The following is a 20,267-nucleotide window of genomic DNA, read 5'->3' on the forward strand; positions in this document are numbered from 1 at the left end:
CCTCTGCCATCTGCCTTTGGCTCAGGTCATGATCCCAAGGGTACCGGGATGGAGCTTCATGGGGCTCCCTGCTCTGCCCCTCACTCATGCTCTCTTACTCTTTCTCAAATAAATAAATAAAATCTTTAAAAAAAACATCTCAAAAGTACGGTTTACTTATAACTAGGAAAAATAAATACAGGAAGATTTCAACAGAGGAAAACTTACAAACAGTGAAATGAATTTGACTTTCTGCACAGTCCCAGGAATCAGACCAGCACCAAAAGGTCGAAGTCATAGGAAAGTAGATGTCAGCTTAAGAACAAAATAACCCCCTTTCGAACAACTTTTCTAATACTTAAAGCTGGTTTGAATACTGAAATAGCTTCTCTCAGGACTACTTGCCTGGAGGTTGTAAAGGAGACTGAAGCACTGGAGGGAAAGCTGAATTACTTTATAAAGTACCTGTCAACATGGATTCCATGACTAACATTGCTATTACGACTTCCTTAAAACCGACAAAACGGGTGACAATGAGCTCTTTCTGAATCCAAGAAGCAGGGTAGTCAAGGTTAGGATTCCTGCTTTTTCACTTTCCAATATGACACAGCCCTTGAAAAGAGCTCGCAATGATCTGCTGTCCAAATAAATCTGGGGGAATCTCCTACAGGACCTCCCATTAAGAAAACGAACCTTTCTATCCTGGAATGCTCCCCCCCCCTTTTTTTTTTGGTAAAGGAGGAACAGAGAATTAGGACTCCGAGGACAGAGATGTCCTGAAAGGCGGCGCACTCCCAGGAGAGTGAGTGGGCAGAGCAGTTCCAAGTGAGATTCTACACTGCGTGGAGCATGGAAGGAAAAGGAGGTCGGGGTGGACGGAGTAAAGAGTGGAGACCAGAGAGCGTGCCGGCGTCTCGGGTAATGCCTGGTGATGGGGTGGGGTGTGTTCACCGTGGAGAGAACCCAGCGGCTCGTGGGCACATGGGCTGAAGAAGCCGAGAGGCTCAGGAGCCTGACAGCACGCATGCGCGGGCCCGCAGCCGCGGCAGTCACCTTCTGGGTCAACCGCCCGGGTCTTGCGCGGCGCCGGACTGCAGGCGCGTCCGGCCCCAGCGAGGAGGCCTGACTCACTTTCTTCTCCTTCCCGCCGCCGAACACCGGGCGGCCAAACCAGGCCCGCTGGGCCCGCGACGCCAGCGTCGACGGCGGCTGCGACGGCCTCTGGGAGCGCGTGAGGCTCCGGGGTCGCTGCGGCGATTGGCCGGCCGCGGCGCCCGCTCCCATAATGCAGCGCATGGCGCGTCATTGAAGAGAGACCATGATGGCGGCGGCGCTTGGGCCCCCAGAAGTGATCGCTCAGCTGGAGAACGCGGCCAAAGTTCTAATGGTGAGTACACCGCGACCCCCGCACCCTACCATCTGCGGGCCTCCGGCTGGCCCTGCCGTGCCAGGCCTTCCCGCTCGCTGAGCTGGCGACCGGCAAGGGCCTCCAGGGAGCCCTGGAAGTGGAGGAGGTGGCGGTGGCGTGGCGCAGGATTCTCCATCCTACTTTCCTCCTGCCTTCGTTCCCCTCTCTTCCTGGGGCTGTCCACTTCCCCTAGGTGTCTGGCACTCCGGCCGGGCGACGGAATATGGTACTGAAGGAAAAAGGGTTTCCTATGGCACCGTCTTCACCGTACGCCCTGCCCCGCAGACTGGGTCGAGAGCGAGGCGCGAGGAGTGAGGTCCGGGTCATCCCCGCAGGGCTTTGGTCGGGGGGCAGTGGGTGCGCCGCTGGGAAGTTGGTGCCAGGAAGGAAGGAAGGGATGGTCCAGCTCAGGTGCTGTTAGCAACCCTTGTTCCCTTCGAGCATGCGGGTCCGCAAGCTCTTTCACTGATCTGCAGCTACCTTGGGGTAACCGCAGCCGCCAGCACGTGGAAGGACCGGCAGGAGGGAGGGAGGGGAATCTTTGGGACCAAGGTCATTGGGGCAAAACTTTATTAAGTACCAAGCTCCCTGTGGGTCGCGCATTAAGGAGAGCTGAATCTAAGGTGCTTGTTGACTTCGTTCTTAACACTATACAGTGAACAGTTTGATGAGTATGTTATTTGCCCAGGGAGTTTGAGAAGGCTGAGTTAAAGGATAAAAAAGTATTCCACGCAGAGAGTAGAAGTAAGGATAAACTATATTCAGTTACTCAGTAAACTGTGTTTGTATTTTCTGGCTCAGTTCTGTTTTTGTAAATTTTGATTTCCATGTTTGTAGAATTTTTTTTTTTTTTGGAAGTTAGAGGCTCGGTTGATTGCTTGAATTGATCCAGCCTTTCTAAGAATCGAATACAGCTAGCTTCGTTTTATGTATGTATGTATGTATGTATGTATTTAACTAACTTCTTTCCTTTTCGTTTGGTGCTTGGATTGTATGTTCGAGCATCACGTTTAAAAGTATTTGAACTAATTCTAGCATAGTTTGTAGTTCCACTTATCAAGTTTTGTTTTCACACACAACACCAGATAGCTCATGAAATTTAACTAAATTTAGAAGTCTAATAAAAGCAGGGTTTGCTTGCTTCATTATGAGCAAAGCTAAGTGAATTGTTTTGTCACAAAACTGAGTAAAGTTTTCAAACTCTTCCAAGTTAAGTCCAGAAAAAACTAGCTAGTGTTCTCCTTAATTCTCCAGGTTCTTAAAATCCCTGACTTGGTGTTTCCTGAAATATCTGAAAAATTTCTAGGAGCCAGGGACCCTATTTAGACTCTGGAAGGAGTATGTGATCCCAAAAAACACTGTCTTAGTTCTTACATTGATAGGATAAAATTAGTGTCTTGCACTAATTAGCACTTGTGTTTGCCAGTACCAGTACCGTCCCTCTTCCCTGGCAAAGCTGATTTTATCGTCGGTAAGGGAGTAGCTGAGAAGAATAGCAATAAGTACTGTTTATTGAGTGCATACTACATCCAGCTACTGTGTGTGATGGTTTACATACTTTATTAATCCTTGCAACAGCTTTACAAGGTTGAGAGAGAGTTTAAGTGGCCCAGATTACATAATTACTGAGTTGATGATTTAGGTTCAGAACTCAGATCTGTCTGGCTCTAAAGCTGGGTCTCTTTCTACTCTACCTCACCACCTTTTATATATGTGGATATCCATTTACATACTTTTTAATCTTTCCAGAGAATAGTATTTAAAAAAATGTTATTAAAAATAGGAAATTTGTTTTTGGAAGTTTCCACTTACTAGTCACAAATGTGGACCACAAATGTGTAGGAGTAACAATTACTGCATTATTTCTTGGTATGAAAGCTGAATTCCAATTTATTATTAGTAGTAACAGCTTACATTCAGGAGGTGCTTACTATGTGTGAGGCACTATGCCAGGTGCTACCTTATTTAATTCTTACTAACTATAGGGTGGTAATTATTATTTTCATTTTCATTTTATAGACTAAGGGACTGAAACATGTAAATGCTAGATAATTTATCCAAATTTGCAAGGAAAGTTGTAGAGTGGGGACGCCAACTCAGATTTGTGTGTTACCAGTTTGTGGCTCCTAACCTAAAGGGCAGTGTGACTAGAAAGCAAATAAATTAATTCATTTGGGGATAGTTAAGATTGTTAAATCTTTAACTATTAAGCATTAGAATATTTTTAAAAAGGACGAATGATTTTAGCACTTACCCATCTGTGGGTCAGATGGGTATCCATCTGAGGAAATCTCATTTGTAGGAAATTGCTATATATTTTAATTGTTAATATGTTTTGGGATTCAAAGTAATTAATGATATCTTTTGCAATCATTTTGCTTAATTTTTCCATTTGGTATCCATATATTTTTTATGAAATTTGGTGTAGAGTTTTAGTGCGCAGAATAATCTCAAGACATCTTTTAGTACAGAGGCCTTAGTCCACAGTGGATATCAGAAGGAAATTGTAAGCAAATTTTTTGGTGCAAACATACATTTTTGGTAATAGGGTTTATAGCTTTTATCAGCATTTCTAAGGAAGTAGAAACCTGAAAAATAAGAACCTAGTCTAAGCATTCTCCCTTCCGTTCTACAGATGGGGAAACTGAGGTTCAAAGAGGTAGAAGTGACTTGCCGAAGGTAGGTCACAGAACAAATTAGTGAGAAGAGTGATCCAGAACCTAGATCACCAGACTCCTATTTCGGAACTTAAAAAATTTTTTACTCAGCCATGTTGCTTCTCAAAGTCAACATATTATAATACCATAAATGTTACATTTTATTGCTTGATGGGAAATTTTGAAATGTGATTTTGGATATTGTAGTTGCTTCATTGTAAATATCTGTATTCAGTCCTATTTAGGTTATTGGATAAGCTGCCAAATAGTGTATTAGACCTTTAGAATGAAAAGGATTTTTATTGATTTTATAGATCTCAACACAGTGATTCTCCCTCTGCCTCAGGTAGTAACAGGGAGTATTTTCTGTAGATGCTTGCAAATACTGCTTAATCTTCTGATTCAAGACAGTGAGGTTACTTGCTAGAAAATCAATTTGAAGGTGAAAAAACTAGAATGAGGATGGACTTTTGTAGGTTAGCAGCTGTGCAAGTGAAGTTATCTATTCTGAAAGCATTGTGCAGTTGGAAAATTATTTAAATAGGTCCTGAACATTTCTTCTGCAAAAAAGATTCCATTTATTGGCTTTTGCTTAAGATACCTAACCCTAAATTTTTGAGAGTATGTTAAATATATACTAGAGTAAGTAAAGTTGACCACACTTCAGTGCTAACATTCTTATTAGTGAGAGTCCTCTCTCTGCATGAATTTAGTAGGTTACATTACAGACCTGAAAATTTGGTGTTGTAGACACATTTTCTGTTATTTAAAATATAGCAGTAATACTGGAACATATTTTAAAGTATAGCACACAAATACACAATAAAAAATGAATCTCCCTCTTCTTCCTTTCCCCACTCTCAGTCCCCCTTCCCTAAGGAGTCTGTATTAAGTTTGAATATGCCTTTTTTTCCTGTGCTTTTATAATACACATTATATAGTTTTTCTTTTTTTTTTTTACATGAATGAGAATACTATAAATATCTGTAATTTAAAAAATTTTGCAGATACATTTCTGAATAGTAAGAAATTCAAGTTGTGCAGAAAGGTGTATAGGGGAAGGTAAAAGTTCCCTAAGCTCCCATTGCCTTTTCAGACATGGCTGTTTCTTGAGTACGCATGTTAAAAATCTCTAGGCGGGGCACCTAGGTGACGCAGTTGGTTAAGCATCCCACTCTTGATTTCCGCTCAGGTCATGATCGAGCCCTGAGTTGGTGTCCGTGTTCAGGGCAGAGTTGGCTTGAGATTCTCTCCCTTTCCCTCTGCCCCACGTGTGTGTGTGTGTGTGGGTGTGTGAGTGTGTATGTGTATGCGTATGCGTATGCATGCGTGCACATACACACTCTTGAATGAATCTAAAAAAAATCTCTAGGCATATAAGAGCATACATACATCATTTTTATTTTTTATTTTTCCATTTGGTTTCTTTTTATACCATGTAAATATTTATTTGTGGATAATTATAAATCAGTAGGACCAGCATAAAAGTAACACAGCGTCTACAGTGCTGATAGCAATTTTACGATTATAAACACATCCAACATAGAGAGTACTTAGGGCTGGTAGGCCCCAAGGTTAACAAAATCATGTCTGAATCTCACAGAGATGATCATTCTCTCGCAGCTGGCACCAAGGGTGACAGGGACCTTGTTCTGAGGCTGCGTAACTGCCCCCGCCTTCAAGAACTACACACATCATTTTTAAAATGTATATTTTTACATTAATGAAATTGTGTAATCCATATCTTCCTGTGCCTTTCTTTATTCACCTCCCTGTGGATGGATTGTAAAGGAAGTTTATTTTCATTTTATGTGTGTGCATGAATAGATATAAAATGTAGGATGTGTTTTAATTTTAGAGACATCATAATGGAAAAGTTTAGTGTTCTTTTAGTATTAATAGCATATTTGTTTGAACAATAAACCTGAAAAATGCTTTATTTATTTTCTTGAATTTCTTGAATTTCCCATTTTGTTTTCCTGGCTTGCTTGAGCTGTTAGGGATTGTCTTTTGTGAGTGTGTGTAGTGCTAATATAAGATGTTGCAGAGTACATATGTTAACTGATACTTCAAAGAAAAAAAATTTACTATAATTGTTTTAAAACCAAAATGGATTTAGTAAGTGTAAATGCAGCTTTAATTAGAGCGATTTTATGATTGGTTATCATGGTTTTTATTGTAGTGGAATCTGGTTATTATTTTGAAAGCATCTGCAAAATTGTAGTGAGATATAAAAAGTTCTTATTTTATTCTCACATCAATCCTGTGAAGTAAATAGAAGAGATATTAAACTTTATAAAGAAAATTTGAGATTCAGAGATGGTAAGTGATTTGCCTGTGGTCCCATAGCTGGTTTGTATTTGGAGTTAAGTCTGACCATTCATTCATTCTAGAGCATTTCTTCCATATGTATTTGCTAGGCATAATGCTGTGTATGCTAAGGAGATAGGAGAAAGACATTGTTTTCAAGGAGAGCATAGTGTAATGGGGGAGAAAGGCAAAACTATTAATAAGCAGTTGTTAGGTAACATAATGGAAGTATATACTAGTGCTCTGAGAGTACAGAGGAGGGACATCTATCTGAGACTGAGTTGCAGACCTAGAAAAGGGCTTCTTGGAACAGGAGATCCTTAAGCAGAGTAGTCAATGAAGGACAAGTTGGAGTTTTCCAGTTGGGTGAGGGGTATCCCAAGTAGAGGGATATATTTGTATGAAGGCCTGAGAAAACCAAATGCCATATGCTTTGGGGAGTATTTGAGCATCTATTTATTTATTTAAGATTTATTTATTTTAGGGGCGCCTGGGTGGCTCAGTCGTTAAGTGTCTGCCTTTGGCTCAGTTCATGATCCCAGGGTCCTGGGATCGAGCCCCGCATCAGGCTCCCTGGTCAGCGGGAAGCCTGTTTCTCTCCTTCTGCTCCTGCTTGTGTTCCCTCTTTCGCTATGTCTCTCTCTGTTAAATAAATAAATAAATAAATAAAATCTTTAAAAAAATTATTTATTTTAAAGAGAGCATGAGTGGGGGCAGGGGCAGAGGGAGAAGGAGAGAAGCACAGTCCCTGCTGAGTGTGGAGCCCAATGAGGCAGGGCTCTATCCCATGATCGGAGCTGAAACAAGAGTAGGGCGCTCAACTGACTGAGCCGCTCTTATGTATAAGGTGCAATGCTTTTATTTTTTTGTAATCAATAATGAACATGTCATGAATTTAAGAATTTTGATTGTAGCATTTCTTATTGGAAAGATGCATTATATTAAGCATTTTTCTTTCTTTTTTAAGATTTTATTTATTTGAGATAGAGATAGAGATAGTGAGAGGAGAGGGAGAAGCAGGCTCCCTGCAGGGAGCCCAACACTGGGATTAATCCCAGGACTCCAGGATCATGGCCTAAGCTGAAGGCAGACACTTAACCGACTGAGCCACCCAAGTGCCCCCATTTTTATTTGTTTCAATTTTGTCTTTTAGTCTCTGTTGTGGTACTAGATATTAGAATACTGGCACTAATAATTTTTTTTCCAAAAACTAGTTAGTGGGGAATTTTTATTTAAAGTTCAATTAAATGTGTATTTTGCAGTTGGACTTGTGTCATACTCCACTAATTGGAACATGACCAATGATCCAGAGAAATGTGAAAAGACCTTTGAAATCATCCATAGATACCTAAAATTTAACACCCTTTCATGGTTTAAAATTCAATAAACTAGGAATTGACTTAAAAAATACAGTAAAGTTCTTTCAAACCACTAGCAAATGGTGATATTCTTACAAGTAAAATAAGGAGTTGTAATATAATTATTACTTAACACTTGGAGGGCCTAGCTGATACAGTAAGATAAGAAAAAGGAGTAAGTGCAAATATTGGAAAGAAAAGTAAAAACGATAATTATTTGCAGATGATATCCAGAAAAAAAATCCAAGGAAATTAAACTGTTAGAACTATTAGAATAGTGGGACACCTGGGTGGCTCAGTTGGTTGAGCATCTGCCTTCGGCTCAGGTCTGGGATCAAGTCCCGTATCTGGCTCCTTGCTCAGTGGGGAGCCTGCTTCTTACTCTGCCTGCTCTGCCTGCCACTCCCCTGCTTGTGCTCTCTCTCTCTCTGACAAATAAATAAAATCTTAAAAAAAAAAAAAAACTGTTAGAATAATTATTTGGTCACGTGGCTAGATATAAGACATAAACCAATTGTGAGATTTCTTTTATATCAACAGTGATCAAGTTAAAATTGGAAAAAAAGACCTCATTCCTTCAGTTATAAAAACTGTAGGAATAAATTATAGAACACTATAAACATGCAACTTTTTTTGAAAAAAGTATATAGCTTATTTGAAGAATACAAAAGGAAATCTGAATTAGATGAAGGCTGTGTTCCTCAGTTCAAAGAATTAATTTGATAAGGTGGCAATTCCTCCCTCATTAATCTATAAATTGAATGTAATATCAATCAAAATCTTTCTTTCCTCCTCACCCTTTTTTGAGGTGGGAGAAAAATGTGACTAATTAATTAGAAAATATATCTGGAAGAATAGTTGTATGAGAATAAGAGCATTTTTTAAAAAGGAAAATGAAGGGTTTGGAGGACTTGATGTACAGTTACTAAAATTTATTCAAAAGGTACAGTAATTGAGGGGCACCTGACTGGCTCAATTGGTGGAGCCTGCGACTCCCAAGACCCACATTGTGTGTAGAGATTACTTAAAAATAAAATCTTTGATAAAATAAAATAAATAAACAATTTAAAAAGCTACAGTAATTGAAGCACTGTAGTGCTGGCATGGGAAAAGAATAGAAAATTGAAAGAATGGTCCAAAACAGAACTTTGATTAAAATGATATTTCACGGGCGCCTGGGTGGCTCAGATGGTTAAGCGTCTGCCTTTGTCTCAGGTCATGATCCCAGGATCCTGGGATTGAGTCCCGCATTGGGCTCCCTGCTCAGTGGGAGCCTGCTTCTCCCTCTCCCACTCCCCCTGCTTGTGCTTTCTCTCTCTCTGTCAAATAGATAAAAAAAAATCTTTAATAAAATAAAATGGTATTTCACATTGTGAAGGTAACAGATAATGGGAAAACAGACTGCTTTAATGCTAGCAGAGGTATAAAAAGTTAAAACTTTCTAGTAGATAGTTGGTGATAATGTTAGCCTCTGGAACTCAAAAGAAATGTGGGTCTGATATATGGTAGTGTTATTTTTTTTAATGGAAAATCAAAATGGACATGGAAAGAACCTCAAACTGAGGGTAAAAAGTGAACAACAGAATATATGATCTTGTTTTTGCTCTCTAAATAAAAAAAAAATCTTTGCATATATTTGTATATGTATAGAAACAGAATTGGAAGATATATACTAAGTTTTTAAGAGTGGGTATCTAGATGATGGCCGGTATCGATGACTGCTACACTTCGGCCAGAGGCTGCACTGCCACGCTGGGGAACTTCGCTGAGGCTACTTTTGATGCCATCTCCAAGACTTACAGCTATCTCACCCCTGACCTCTGGAAGGAGACGGTGTTCACCAAGTCTCCATATCAGGAATTCACTGACCATCTTGTGAAGACCCACACTAGAGTCTCCGTGCAGAGGACCCAGGCTCCAGCTGCGGCCACCACCTTGTTTTATACAAGAAAAATAAAGTGAACTAAAGCTTGTTAAAAAAAAAAAAAAAAAAAAGGATGGGTATCTAGAGAATGGGATTGGAAGTGGAAAGAATCCTTTCTACATTTCAATAGTTTGAATTTTTTACAATATAAAACATTGAATCACACATAATTAATACGTCATTCTGATAAATTTGAATGTTGCATGTATTTTTAAAATCTATGATTACTTTCTTGACTATTCTATATTTATCTCAAAATTAAAAGCTGTCTCGTGGCTGAGGCTGAATAAAAATTACATTTGTAAGTCAGGTCCCATTTCTGCAGTTTTCTTTAATCAGTGCTAGTTAAGCATAATCTTGCTAGCAAATAAAAGGAAGAAAACTATTTTGAGAAAGCTACTAGAAAACCAATAAACTTTATTTTGGAGAAGGGATATGGATTTATTCTCAGGCCAACTTCTAATTCACTTATAATTGTGGGAAAAATTAGGCACACTATAAAATAACAGAATATTCTACAGTAGGGGCTTTCAAAGTTTAGAAGGTGCATAATCATTCTTAGGGTGGTTGTTAAAACTGTAGAATGCTATCTTACTGTAAAGGTTCTGATTTACTAGGCTATGTCTCATTTCATTCTTCCAACTTTAATGGCTTCCACAATAGGGTTCTGAAAGCTTAGCATCGTTGTTGGCCCCTGCCTCATCTTCCAGCCATAAGCCAATTCCTGTCTACTTTCTTTGTTTCCCAGACAGGGCTGGCTACATAATTTGTGGGGCCTCATGTAAAATGAAAATGTGGGGCTCCTTGTTCAAAAAGGGAAGAAGTGCCATTAGAGGCTTTAAAACATAAAGCTTTTTCCTTTATATTTTATACTTACAAAGTATAGTAGGAGTAATGCTTTCTGGATAACAGCAAACTTATAAATTGTAAAAGTATTTTGGTATAATTTTACATAATATAATAAATAACATTTTATGTGGAATCTTGATTGGTCATAAGATATTTTTGGCTTTTCTACAAATTTATTAGGTCATCAAAATTTTTACTTTTAGCCAGTTCGTTTTCAGTTGGTATAATTGAAGGTGATGTCAGTTGCTCTTGGCAAATGCAAGTTTGTAAATTTTTGGTAATAATTTTGAATAGGACCTTTCTATTGATGCAACTATTACTAGAGTTATATTTTATAGGCTGTGACAACTTTGGGATAAATTTCTGGTTAATTATTTACAAATACAAATTTTAGAGCTATGATTCTTACAGAACTTTTTTAAAGACTTCATACTGAATTTAGTTTTAGGTGTAACTTTATACAATATTTTAATGTTTCTTTTAACAATTCTTGTTACTTGTAGAGGTCATAGAAGAAACCAAAAGTAGCTTGCTTAATGATTTATGTATGATTAAATTTATATACAATTAAAGATGTGTTTTTATGCATCTTGCCATTGTGTCTTCAGTTATAAAAGAAAAATTAAATTGTCTTTGTGATTAATAAATGTCTTTCATATAATAAATTGTCTTTCTGATTAATAAAATTGTCTTTCAGAGCTTTATACTAAAATAGTATCTTTTCTGTTGAATATAATTTTTATATCCAAGCCTGGAGATACTTGCTTTGCTGTAGAAGTTTTGAAAACCAGAGACTCTAAACTCTGAAGAATTCTAGTAACTCCCTGAAATGTTTTATTGCAATGTCTATTTGTACAATTTTCTTCTGTAATTTACTGACAGAGTTTACTCCTTGAGTTCTTGTCACAGTGCTTAGACTGGAAAGTTAATGTTTGTGCAGGTGCCTCAGGGATAGGGGTGGGCATGAGCAGGCAAGGTGGCTTCCCATGGTAGGTTCTGGAGCTGCTGCTAGTTGGGCCCAGCTTTGATCAGAGCCACCTTGGCACTCGTGGCACCCCAGACTGCCTTGAGGCACATGCATGTGTCCCAGGCCACCATCCTGTCTTCGCAGCTCCTGCACATGCTCCCTTGTCCCATTGGGCTTCACCTGCAAAACATAAGTTAAAAAATAAAATTAAGAATTATTATTAAAAATTATTAAGAATTTAAAAATGGCAACAGCAGAGTATCAAATTAAGCATGGGGCCTTTTAGAGAGTTGGGCCTTTTGAGACTGCACAGGTCACACTCTTGAAGCTGGCCTTAGGCTGTAGCTTGACAGGCTTTAAGTCTGTCTTTGAGTTGCTCCCTCCTTCTGGAACTTCATATGTATGTATTCCCTTGGTTTGGAATACCGTTCTCCCCTTTCTTCCTAGTTAACATTTAATTCTTCAGATCTTAATGTAGTTTACTTTATCAAAGAAGCCTGACCAGTTTTAGGTTAAATTGTTTTTTCATAACATCATCTACTTTAGTAATATTTATTATACCTGCCATTTTATGGTATTTACTTGTACGATCGACTCATCTAGTAGGTTGTAAGCTCCATGAGGACAAGGGTTCTGTTTGTTTTTGCTTACCATTGACTCGTTGTGTCTGAAGCATCTAGCACGTTGCCTGGCATGTAGTAGGCATTTGGTAGTAATTTATGGACTGAAATACATGAACAAATTACTATAGGGGAAGGCCTAGAGTATAGTGGTAGGTTTCAGAGACAGATGCAGGTTTGATTTGAGGTTTTATTACTGCTTGCTTTTTGCAAGGCATTGAGTAAGTTTTTATCTATTCAGCTTCTTAGAACACTTCTATTGCTTTTTCTCTGTCTCAGCACGCCAGTTCTCTTTCAAGTCTTTCACTTTCCTTTTCTTCATCCTGCCCCAGGACCTTTCATAGACTTTTCCCGCTGCCTAGAATGTTCTTCACTTTCACCTAATCCTTCAGGTCTCTTCACAGTCACTTTGAGGAAAACCTTTCTTAGCTTCCCTGAAAGCTGAGATTCATCTGTCCTACACTTAGATAACTGTGTAGTTCTTTCATAACACCGACCACATTTGAAATTTTACATTTATTTGTGTGATTAACAAATAAATGTTGGTCTCCCTTGTTAGACTCCAATATGTATTAGTTCAAGGATCTTGTTTGCATATAGTATTTGCTCAGTAATATTTGAATGAAGAAAATGCACGAATAAATGAGAAAGGGAGTACTATGAGATAAGCCTAGGGAAATAGGCAGGGGCTGGGTTATCTTAAGGCCTTATTTGCCACAGTAATTTAGCTTGAATTCACCCAGTAGTGGTGACTTGACAGATCTGTGGTTCGATAAGTGAAAATCTGATTGAGGGAAGCAAGATGCAAGGTAGGAAGACCAGTTAGGAGGCCGTTGAAGTTGTTCAGCAAAGAGCTGATGAAATTCTGAACAAAGCTAGGGTATGGGGGGATAAACTAATATTTAAAGACATTTTTTAATGCTACAGTGACTCTTACGGGAAAGGAGAATGAATACATATTTGGGGGAAGCTGGGAATACCTTACAATGGCTTGTAGAAGCTCAAAATTTCTCAACTTTTTTCTTAAAAGTTAATGGAAATTTCATTCTAATTCATAATATATCCATGTTTTAATATAAAATTATTTGACCCCAATCTTTGAATAAGATTAATAAAGTTAAAAAGCTGGCCTCTCTTTATTCTGTGGTTTTGTGGCAGGGGTTAGAAAACTAATTAGAAAACAGCAGTAGTATGATAACTACTCAGATGAGATATTAGAAAAATCGCCCTGTTGCTTATGTTAGTAAGCACACATGGAAAATTACTGAAATTTAGAAATTGTGGAAAGGCAGTATAACATAGAGAGAGGCTCCAGAGCCAGACTATTTGGATTCTTCTTGGCTTCCGACTAGGTGTGTGACATTTGGCAAATCGTTTAACCTCCTTGTGTGTTTCTTCATCTCTACAATAGAAAAATAATAGTACCCATCTCATGTAGTTAATGTTAAGGTTAAATGATTTCATTTACATTAAAAGAAAGTGTTTAGCATAGCTCCTGGCACATGTAAGTCCTCTGTAAGTGTTGTGTTATTTTGTACTTTAACGTATCAGATAACTTTGCATCAAAGCACATAAATCAAGGCAACTTTAGAGTAAGCACTCAATAACTATTTGTTGAGTTAATTAAATTTCTAGTAGAATAGTGCTGATAGAACTTTCTGGTTGATGGAAATATTCTATATATCCACACTCTCCGATACAGTAGCTGGTAGCAACATGTGGCTATTGAGCACTTGAAATGGGCTAGTGCAGTGGAGCAACTAAAATTTTAATTTTAATTAATTTAAATAGGCACATGTGGGTAGTGGCTGCCATATTGGGCAGCATAGATCTAGAGTGTGGCTGTGTTTCTTTGCATTCATCTTCTGATTGGTAAATATTGATTCCAGATTTCAAATAATTATTAGTTTCTGTCATTACTTCTGGTTGTTGCATTCCCACTGTTTAAATGCAGTATGTACTAATTTAGATATCAGCTGCTGCATCTTTAATAGATTTTACCTTGGGGCACTTGGGTGACTCAGTAGGTTAGGTGTCTGCTTTTGGCTTGGGTCATGATCACAGGATCGCAGGATCGAACCCCATGTCGGGCTCCCTGCTCAGCGGGGAGCCTGCTTCTCCCTCTACCCCTGCCTGCAGTTCCCTCTGCTAGTGCACACATGCTCTCTTTCTCTCTCTCTGTGTCAAATAAAATCTTTAAAAAATATATAGATTTTACCTTGTTATTCTGATTCTTGTACTAGAATCATCAAAACACATACTTTTGGAAACATTGGTGGCACATAACATTGATGAAGAGAAGATAGCCAAATTCTTTGCTTCATAATTATAATTTTCCTTTTTTGATTTATAAACACCAATTAGAATGATCAAGACAATGAATTTTTCATCACCTTTATATACACACCTACGTTTTAACATTTGTCCACTTATGAACTATATCAATTTTTTTTTATGCAGACCTAATAAAAGAGTAAGAATAAAAAATAGTGTCATATATCCTCTTAGCAAAACAAGCTGATCCAGGTTCTTGTTCCAGAATATTGGGTAATGAGGTAATTCTTGTGTAATGACTGACTGGATGAGAATACCATCATTTCCTTTTGTCCTTGGAAGTATGTGGCTCATTCATTGATTCTTGTATTTGAGAAAACTAGGGCATTGCCATTATTGACATTATTGTGGTCTGGCATGTGCCTTGTGGGATGTTTAGCAGCATCTTTACCCTTGATCCACTAGTTACCAGTAGCACTTCCCAGTTGTGGCAAAAAAAATGTCTCTAGACACTGCCAGACATCCCCTGGGGGATCAAAATTGCCTAAGTTGAGAGCCAGTGATCTAGAATATCATCATCTGTAGACACAGGGTCTGAGATTACATTTATATGATCAATTTTATCATCATAGAGTCTGTTAGAATTTTCTGCAGTGATAGGATTTGCTTTGTTGTCTAATGTGCTAGCCACCAGCAACATTTGGCTATTAAGCACTTGAAATGTGGCTAGTGCAGCTGAGGAACTAAATTTTTAATTTAAGTTAATTTAAACAACCACATGTGGCTAGTGGCTACTATATTGGACAGTACAGGTCTAGAGTGCTGTTCTTTTGTCTTTTTGCATCATCTTCTGATTCACCTCATAACTGTCTTGTCTTTTTTTCTCTTATGGGTGGAAATTAAAAAAATTCTGAATTCTCAGCACTATTGAATGAAACCTCAAAAAAAAAGACATGAATATGGTGTTTCCATATTTTATATGTTCTTGAAAGGTCATGCTATATCTTGAGCAATGTAGTAAAAGAAAAATTGAGGCTAATGTAATAGTGTTGATTTATTTTGCTATTGCATTACTTTTTTAGGTGATTTCATCATTTCTTATTTTTTAATTTTGTTGTTAGTTTAGCATTAGCATAGATGAGAATAGTCGATGAGTTCTGATGAATTAGTCCTTAGAATGGTGAAATGGTAAAATGTTTCAAGATATAAAAAATATTATTAAGATTCCATTATGAATCTTATAAAAGGGTCTAGTGGGTTCATAAATGACTTCAAATTAGAATGAATTTTATTCTGTTTTTTAAAAATTAAAGCTTTCTCTTTATTCTTTGAAATACCTCTGAGGAAAAAAAAGATCAGGGCACCTGGGTGGCTCAGTCGGTTAAGCGTCAGACTTCGGAATTCATCTCAGGTCATGATCTCAGGGTCCTGAGATCTAGCCTGCATTGGACTCCTTGCTGACCATGGAGCCTGCTTGAGATCTCTCCCTTTCCCTCTGCTCCTCCCCACCAGGTGTGAACATTTTCTCTCTCTCTCCCTCCCTCTCTAAAAAAAGAAAGAGAAAAGAAAAGAAAGAACAAGTCACAAAATATCAAGCATTACAACTAGTTATTTAAAAAAAAAACAAAAACTTGCTTATTAAAGAAAAAACAACTCCAAAAATTGAGTCCACTGGACCCTGATGGTATACTGACCACTTGTGGATGGTTTAAGGGAATGCCTTAATTGTCTCAACATCATTGTGATGTTTGCTATGGGTTTTTTTGTAAATTCTTTTTATCTGGTTAAGGAAGTTTCCATTTATTCCTATTTTGCCAAAAGTTTAGTCATGGATCTTATTAAGAATGTTTCTGCATTTTTTTGTGATAAATACCTTTCTCCTTTAGTATGTTAATGTGGTGAAAACATTAGTTTTCTAATGTTAACCCAGCTTTGCATTCCTGGGATAAACTAAGTTGGTCACAGTGTACAGTATTACTTTTATTAAAAAAAATCCATTGTTGTATTTTGTATATGAACTGTCTTTTAAGATTTTTCCATCTCTGTTCGTGAGTAAGCTTGGCCTGTAAGTTTCTTTTCTTACACTGTTCTCATCTGGTTTTGGTATCAGCATATTTGTAATGATATGCTGACTTTCTAAAATAGGTTGAAGAGTATTCCCTCTTTTCTATTCTCTTGAAATCTGTAGGATTAGAATGATTTATTCTGCTGTTTGGTAAAATCTGGATCGGGGGGCTTAAAAGAAAAAATATTTCAAACTGATTCAATTTACTTAATAGTTGTAGGACCGTTTAAGTTTTCTATTTCTTCTTAAGTTAGTTTTGTTTTATTTTTCTAAGAATTTGTCCATATCACATAAGTTATGTTTATCACCATAATGTTGTTTGTTATTCTTCCAGTATCTCTTTATTATTCAAGACCTATGTAGTTAACAGTTTCTTTAATCTTGCCTGCTTAAATTCTTATTGTCTCTTCACCCCTCTTGCCAGAGTTTTATCAGTTTTATTAGTCATTCCAAAGAAACAACTTTTGGCTTTTTTTGTTTATATTTATTGTATATGTAATTTCTGTTTCATCATTTTCTGCTCTTTATTATTTTCTTCATTCTATTTTTTGGGGGTAGGTTCTGCTGTTTTTCTAAGTTCTTAGGTTAGAGGTTTAGCTTATTTGTTTTAGAGGCCTTAAATTTCCAACATAAGCATTTAAGGCTATGCATTTTCCTCTTGTACTTGACCTGCATATCACGGATTTTTGATATGAAGTATTTTGGGTCAGTGTTTTCTATTATTCTTTCTTCTTTTATCTTTGAATTTTTCTTTTTTTATTTCTTTTAAAGATTTATTTATTTGAGGGGAGTGGGGTGGGTGCAGACAGAGGAAGAATCCTCAAGCACCGGCTGAGTGGGGAGTCTGATCAGGGCTTGATCCCAGGACCCTGGGATCATGACCTGACAAAAGTCAGACACTTGACTGAACCACCAGGCACCCCATCCTTGAATTTTTCTAGTTTTTGTTTTTAGTCAAGTTCTAATTAATTGCTTTGTGAGAATGTGTTATGTACATATCAATTATTTAAAATTTTTTGTTTGAATATGCCCTATGGCCTAGTGTGTTGTCAGTTTTCATTCAGCGTTTTGAAAAGAATGTGTGATATCCAGTTAAAGGGGCAAGGTATTTATGCCTCTTAAGTTAAGCTTGTTAAATCTTGTCACCTTAAGCTAGCAGTTATGGACAGAGATATATTAGTGGATTTGTTGGTTGTCCTCTCATTTTTGCTTTATATATATTGGAGGCTGTGTATTTACATACCACTTCAGTTAACCCTTTAATGATTATTAGATGACCGTCTTCTTTTTAGTAACATTTTACTTTAAATTCTGTTTTTTTTTCCTGCTATTATCATAGTTATATCCATTTCATTAACTTCTGATGACAGTTGGCTTGGTATGTTTTTTTTCCAGCCTTTTCTTTTCAGCCTTTCTATGCCCTTGGGTTTTTTGTATGCACAAAATTGGATTTTCTTTTTTATCCAGACTGACAGTCTCAGTTTTTTAATCTACAGTTTATTTATATTTATTTGTGATTACTGATAAGTTACATATTTTTATCTTATTTTGTGTATGTGTATATGGTCTTTTGCTTTCTTTTGTGGTTTGATAATCTTTTGTTTCTCATTCCACAGTTTGGGTGTTGTATATATTCTCTATTTTCTTGACCATGGCAATGTATGCATACTCAATTTAAAGTTAATCTGTATATGCTGTCTCAGAACAGTATAAGAACTTAAAACCACCTCTCCTGATTTATGTTCTATATATTGTCCAAAGTCTTAATCACCTTTATTAATTTCACAAATTAATCATTTTTAAAATAATCAATATTTGTTCAGATTTAATCACATAATCAATTTCTTTGTCCATAGTCCTTTGCATTCAAGGCTTTCCATCTGGGATCACTTTCCTTCCTGGAGTATATCCTTCAGAATTTCCTAAAGGAAGAGTGTTTCAGTAATAAGAGTTTTTATTTGGTTTTTATTTGCAGGAACATGTCATCAATTACATTTTAATCCTTGAAAGGTGTTTCCTGGATCTACATTTCTAAGTTAATAGTTATTTTCTGTCAGTACTCTGAAAATGTTACTCTGTTTTCTCTCTAGTCTGGTTTCTCCTTGCTTTAAGAAATCATTTTCAATCTGTTATTTCATTGAAGGTAATCTGTCTTTCTTTGGCTGTTTTTCAGATCTCTTTAATTTTTGAATTGAAGTCTTCAGTTTCACTGTGATATCAGTAATATAATTGTTTTTCTTTTTTATTCTGTTTGGATTCATTGGGCTTTCTGACTTTGAGTTTTAGTGTTTCTCATAAATTTTGGAATTTACTTATCAATTTGGAATACTTTACGCCATTATTTTTTGAATCTTTATTTTTCCCATCCTTACTGGATGCTGTGTCAGTCAAGATCCTGGCAAAGGAACACTCAAAGAGGTCATTGAAAAGAATTAGTGAAGAGACTGTTGACAGAGGTTGTGGAGGGATAAGGTGTAAGGGAACCGCAGTGGATGGGGAAGACTTTGTTTGGCCCTTAATGTGCAGGGAGGGAGAGTGAAGAATTTGAGAGAGCTGCAGCTGTAGGAGAGAATAGCCTGACAGGAGCTGTGGCTTTTGGTGGAGAAAAGGTGCCACTGGGGCTGGGGGAAGAGGGTGAGGAAGCCTGGATGATATGGTTTCTATAGGTTAGTTTCCTGGGGCTCTAACCTTCACTTTTGTCCTCCAAGACTTTTAATGTTTGTGCCTTTCCTCATTCTGAATAATTTTTTGTATCTGTTTTCAATTTTCTCCTCAATGTGTCTAATGTGCCTTTTAATCTATCCACTAAGTTTAACATTTTTTGAGGCATTTTAATATACAATAAAATTCACAAATCTTGGGTGTCTAGTTTGACGAATTTGGGCGGTTGTATATACCCCTGTAACTACCATCTAAGCAAGATACATGTTTATAAATATTTAAATTTCTCTTGTTATGTTGTTCCTAAGAGATCTGTTGTGTTATCTTGCTCCTTAATTTAATGTTTTTGAGTACTTTCACATAGTTGTACAGTCATCACCTATCTCCAGAATTTTTCCATTATCCCAAATGGAAACTCTGTATTCATTAATAATTCCCCATTTCTCCCCACCCCCCATCCCCAGGCAACCACTATTCTGCTTTCTTTCTCTATGAGTTTAACTATTTTAGATACCTTATATTAAGTGGAATTACATGGCATTTTTCTTATTTCTTGTTTATTTCATGTAGCAAATTGTTTCCAAGATTCATTCCTGTTGTGGCGTGTATCAAAAATTCATTCCTTTTTAAGGCTGAATATATGCCATTATATGTGTATATTTATTATCTTTTGTTTATTTATTGATCCATCAGTGGACGTGTGGTTGTTTCCACCTTTCGGCTTTTGGGAGTAATACTGCTATGGACATTGGTGTATGGTCTGTTTAAGCCCTGCTTTTAATTCTTTTGAGTACGTACCTAGAGGTGGAATGCTGTCTTGTGTGGTAATGTTTTTTTGAGGAACTGCCATACTGTCTTTCATAGTGGCTGCATTAAAAAAAAAACACTGCATGTTTTACATTCCCACCAGTAATGGTTCCAGTTTCTCCACATCTTTGCTAACAACTGTTACTTGCTTTTTTTCTTTTTTCTTTTCTTTCTTTCTTTCTTTCTTTCTTTCTTTCTTTCTTTCTTTCTTTCTTTCTTTTCTTTCTTTCTTTCTTTTCTTTCTCTTTCCTCTCTTCTTTTCTTTCTTTCTCTCACTCTCTTTTTTTTCAAGATTTTTATTTATTCAGAGAGATACAGGGAGAGAGAGAGAGAACATAAGCAGGAGGAGAGGCAGAGGGAGAGGGAGAAGCAGGCTCCCCACTGAGCG

General features: G+C 37.2%; 1 protein-coding gene across 3 annotated transcripts in view; it reads left to right on the forward strand.

The window, feature by feature from the left end:
- Positions 1 to 1,191: 1,191 nt before the first annotated feature.
- XPO4 (exportin 4) overlaps positions 1,192 to 20,267 on the forward strand; it is a 121,308-nt gene continuing 102,232 nt past the window's right edge. For 2 of the 3 annotated variants that reach the window (XM_025875204.2, XM_073894792.1), the window contains exon 1: positions 1,192 to 1,366. In XM_025875204.2, coding sequence (XP_025730989.1) covers positions 1,298 to 1,366 — 69 coding nt within the window. In that variant the 5' untranslated portion in view covers positions 1,192 to 1,297. The remainder of the gene's footprint in view (positions 1,367 to 20,267) is intronic. The other variant, XM_073894791.1, reaches the window with a different exon arrangement.

Source organism: Callorhinus ursinus, unplaced genomic scaffold (genome assembly GCF_003265705.2).
Source record: "Callorhinus ursinus isolate GAN/ISIS: 27379988/994484 unplaced genomic scaffold, GSC_fseal_2.0 scaffold7, whole genome shotgun sequence".
In the NCBI taxonomy this organism is placed as follows: Eukaryota; Metazoa; Chordata; class Mammalia; order Carnivora; family Otariidae; genus Callorhinus; species Callorhinus ursinus.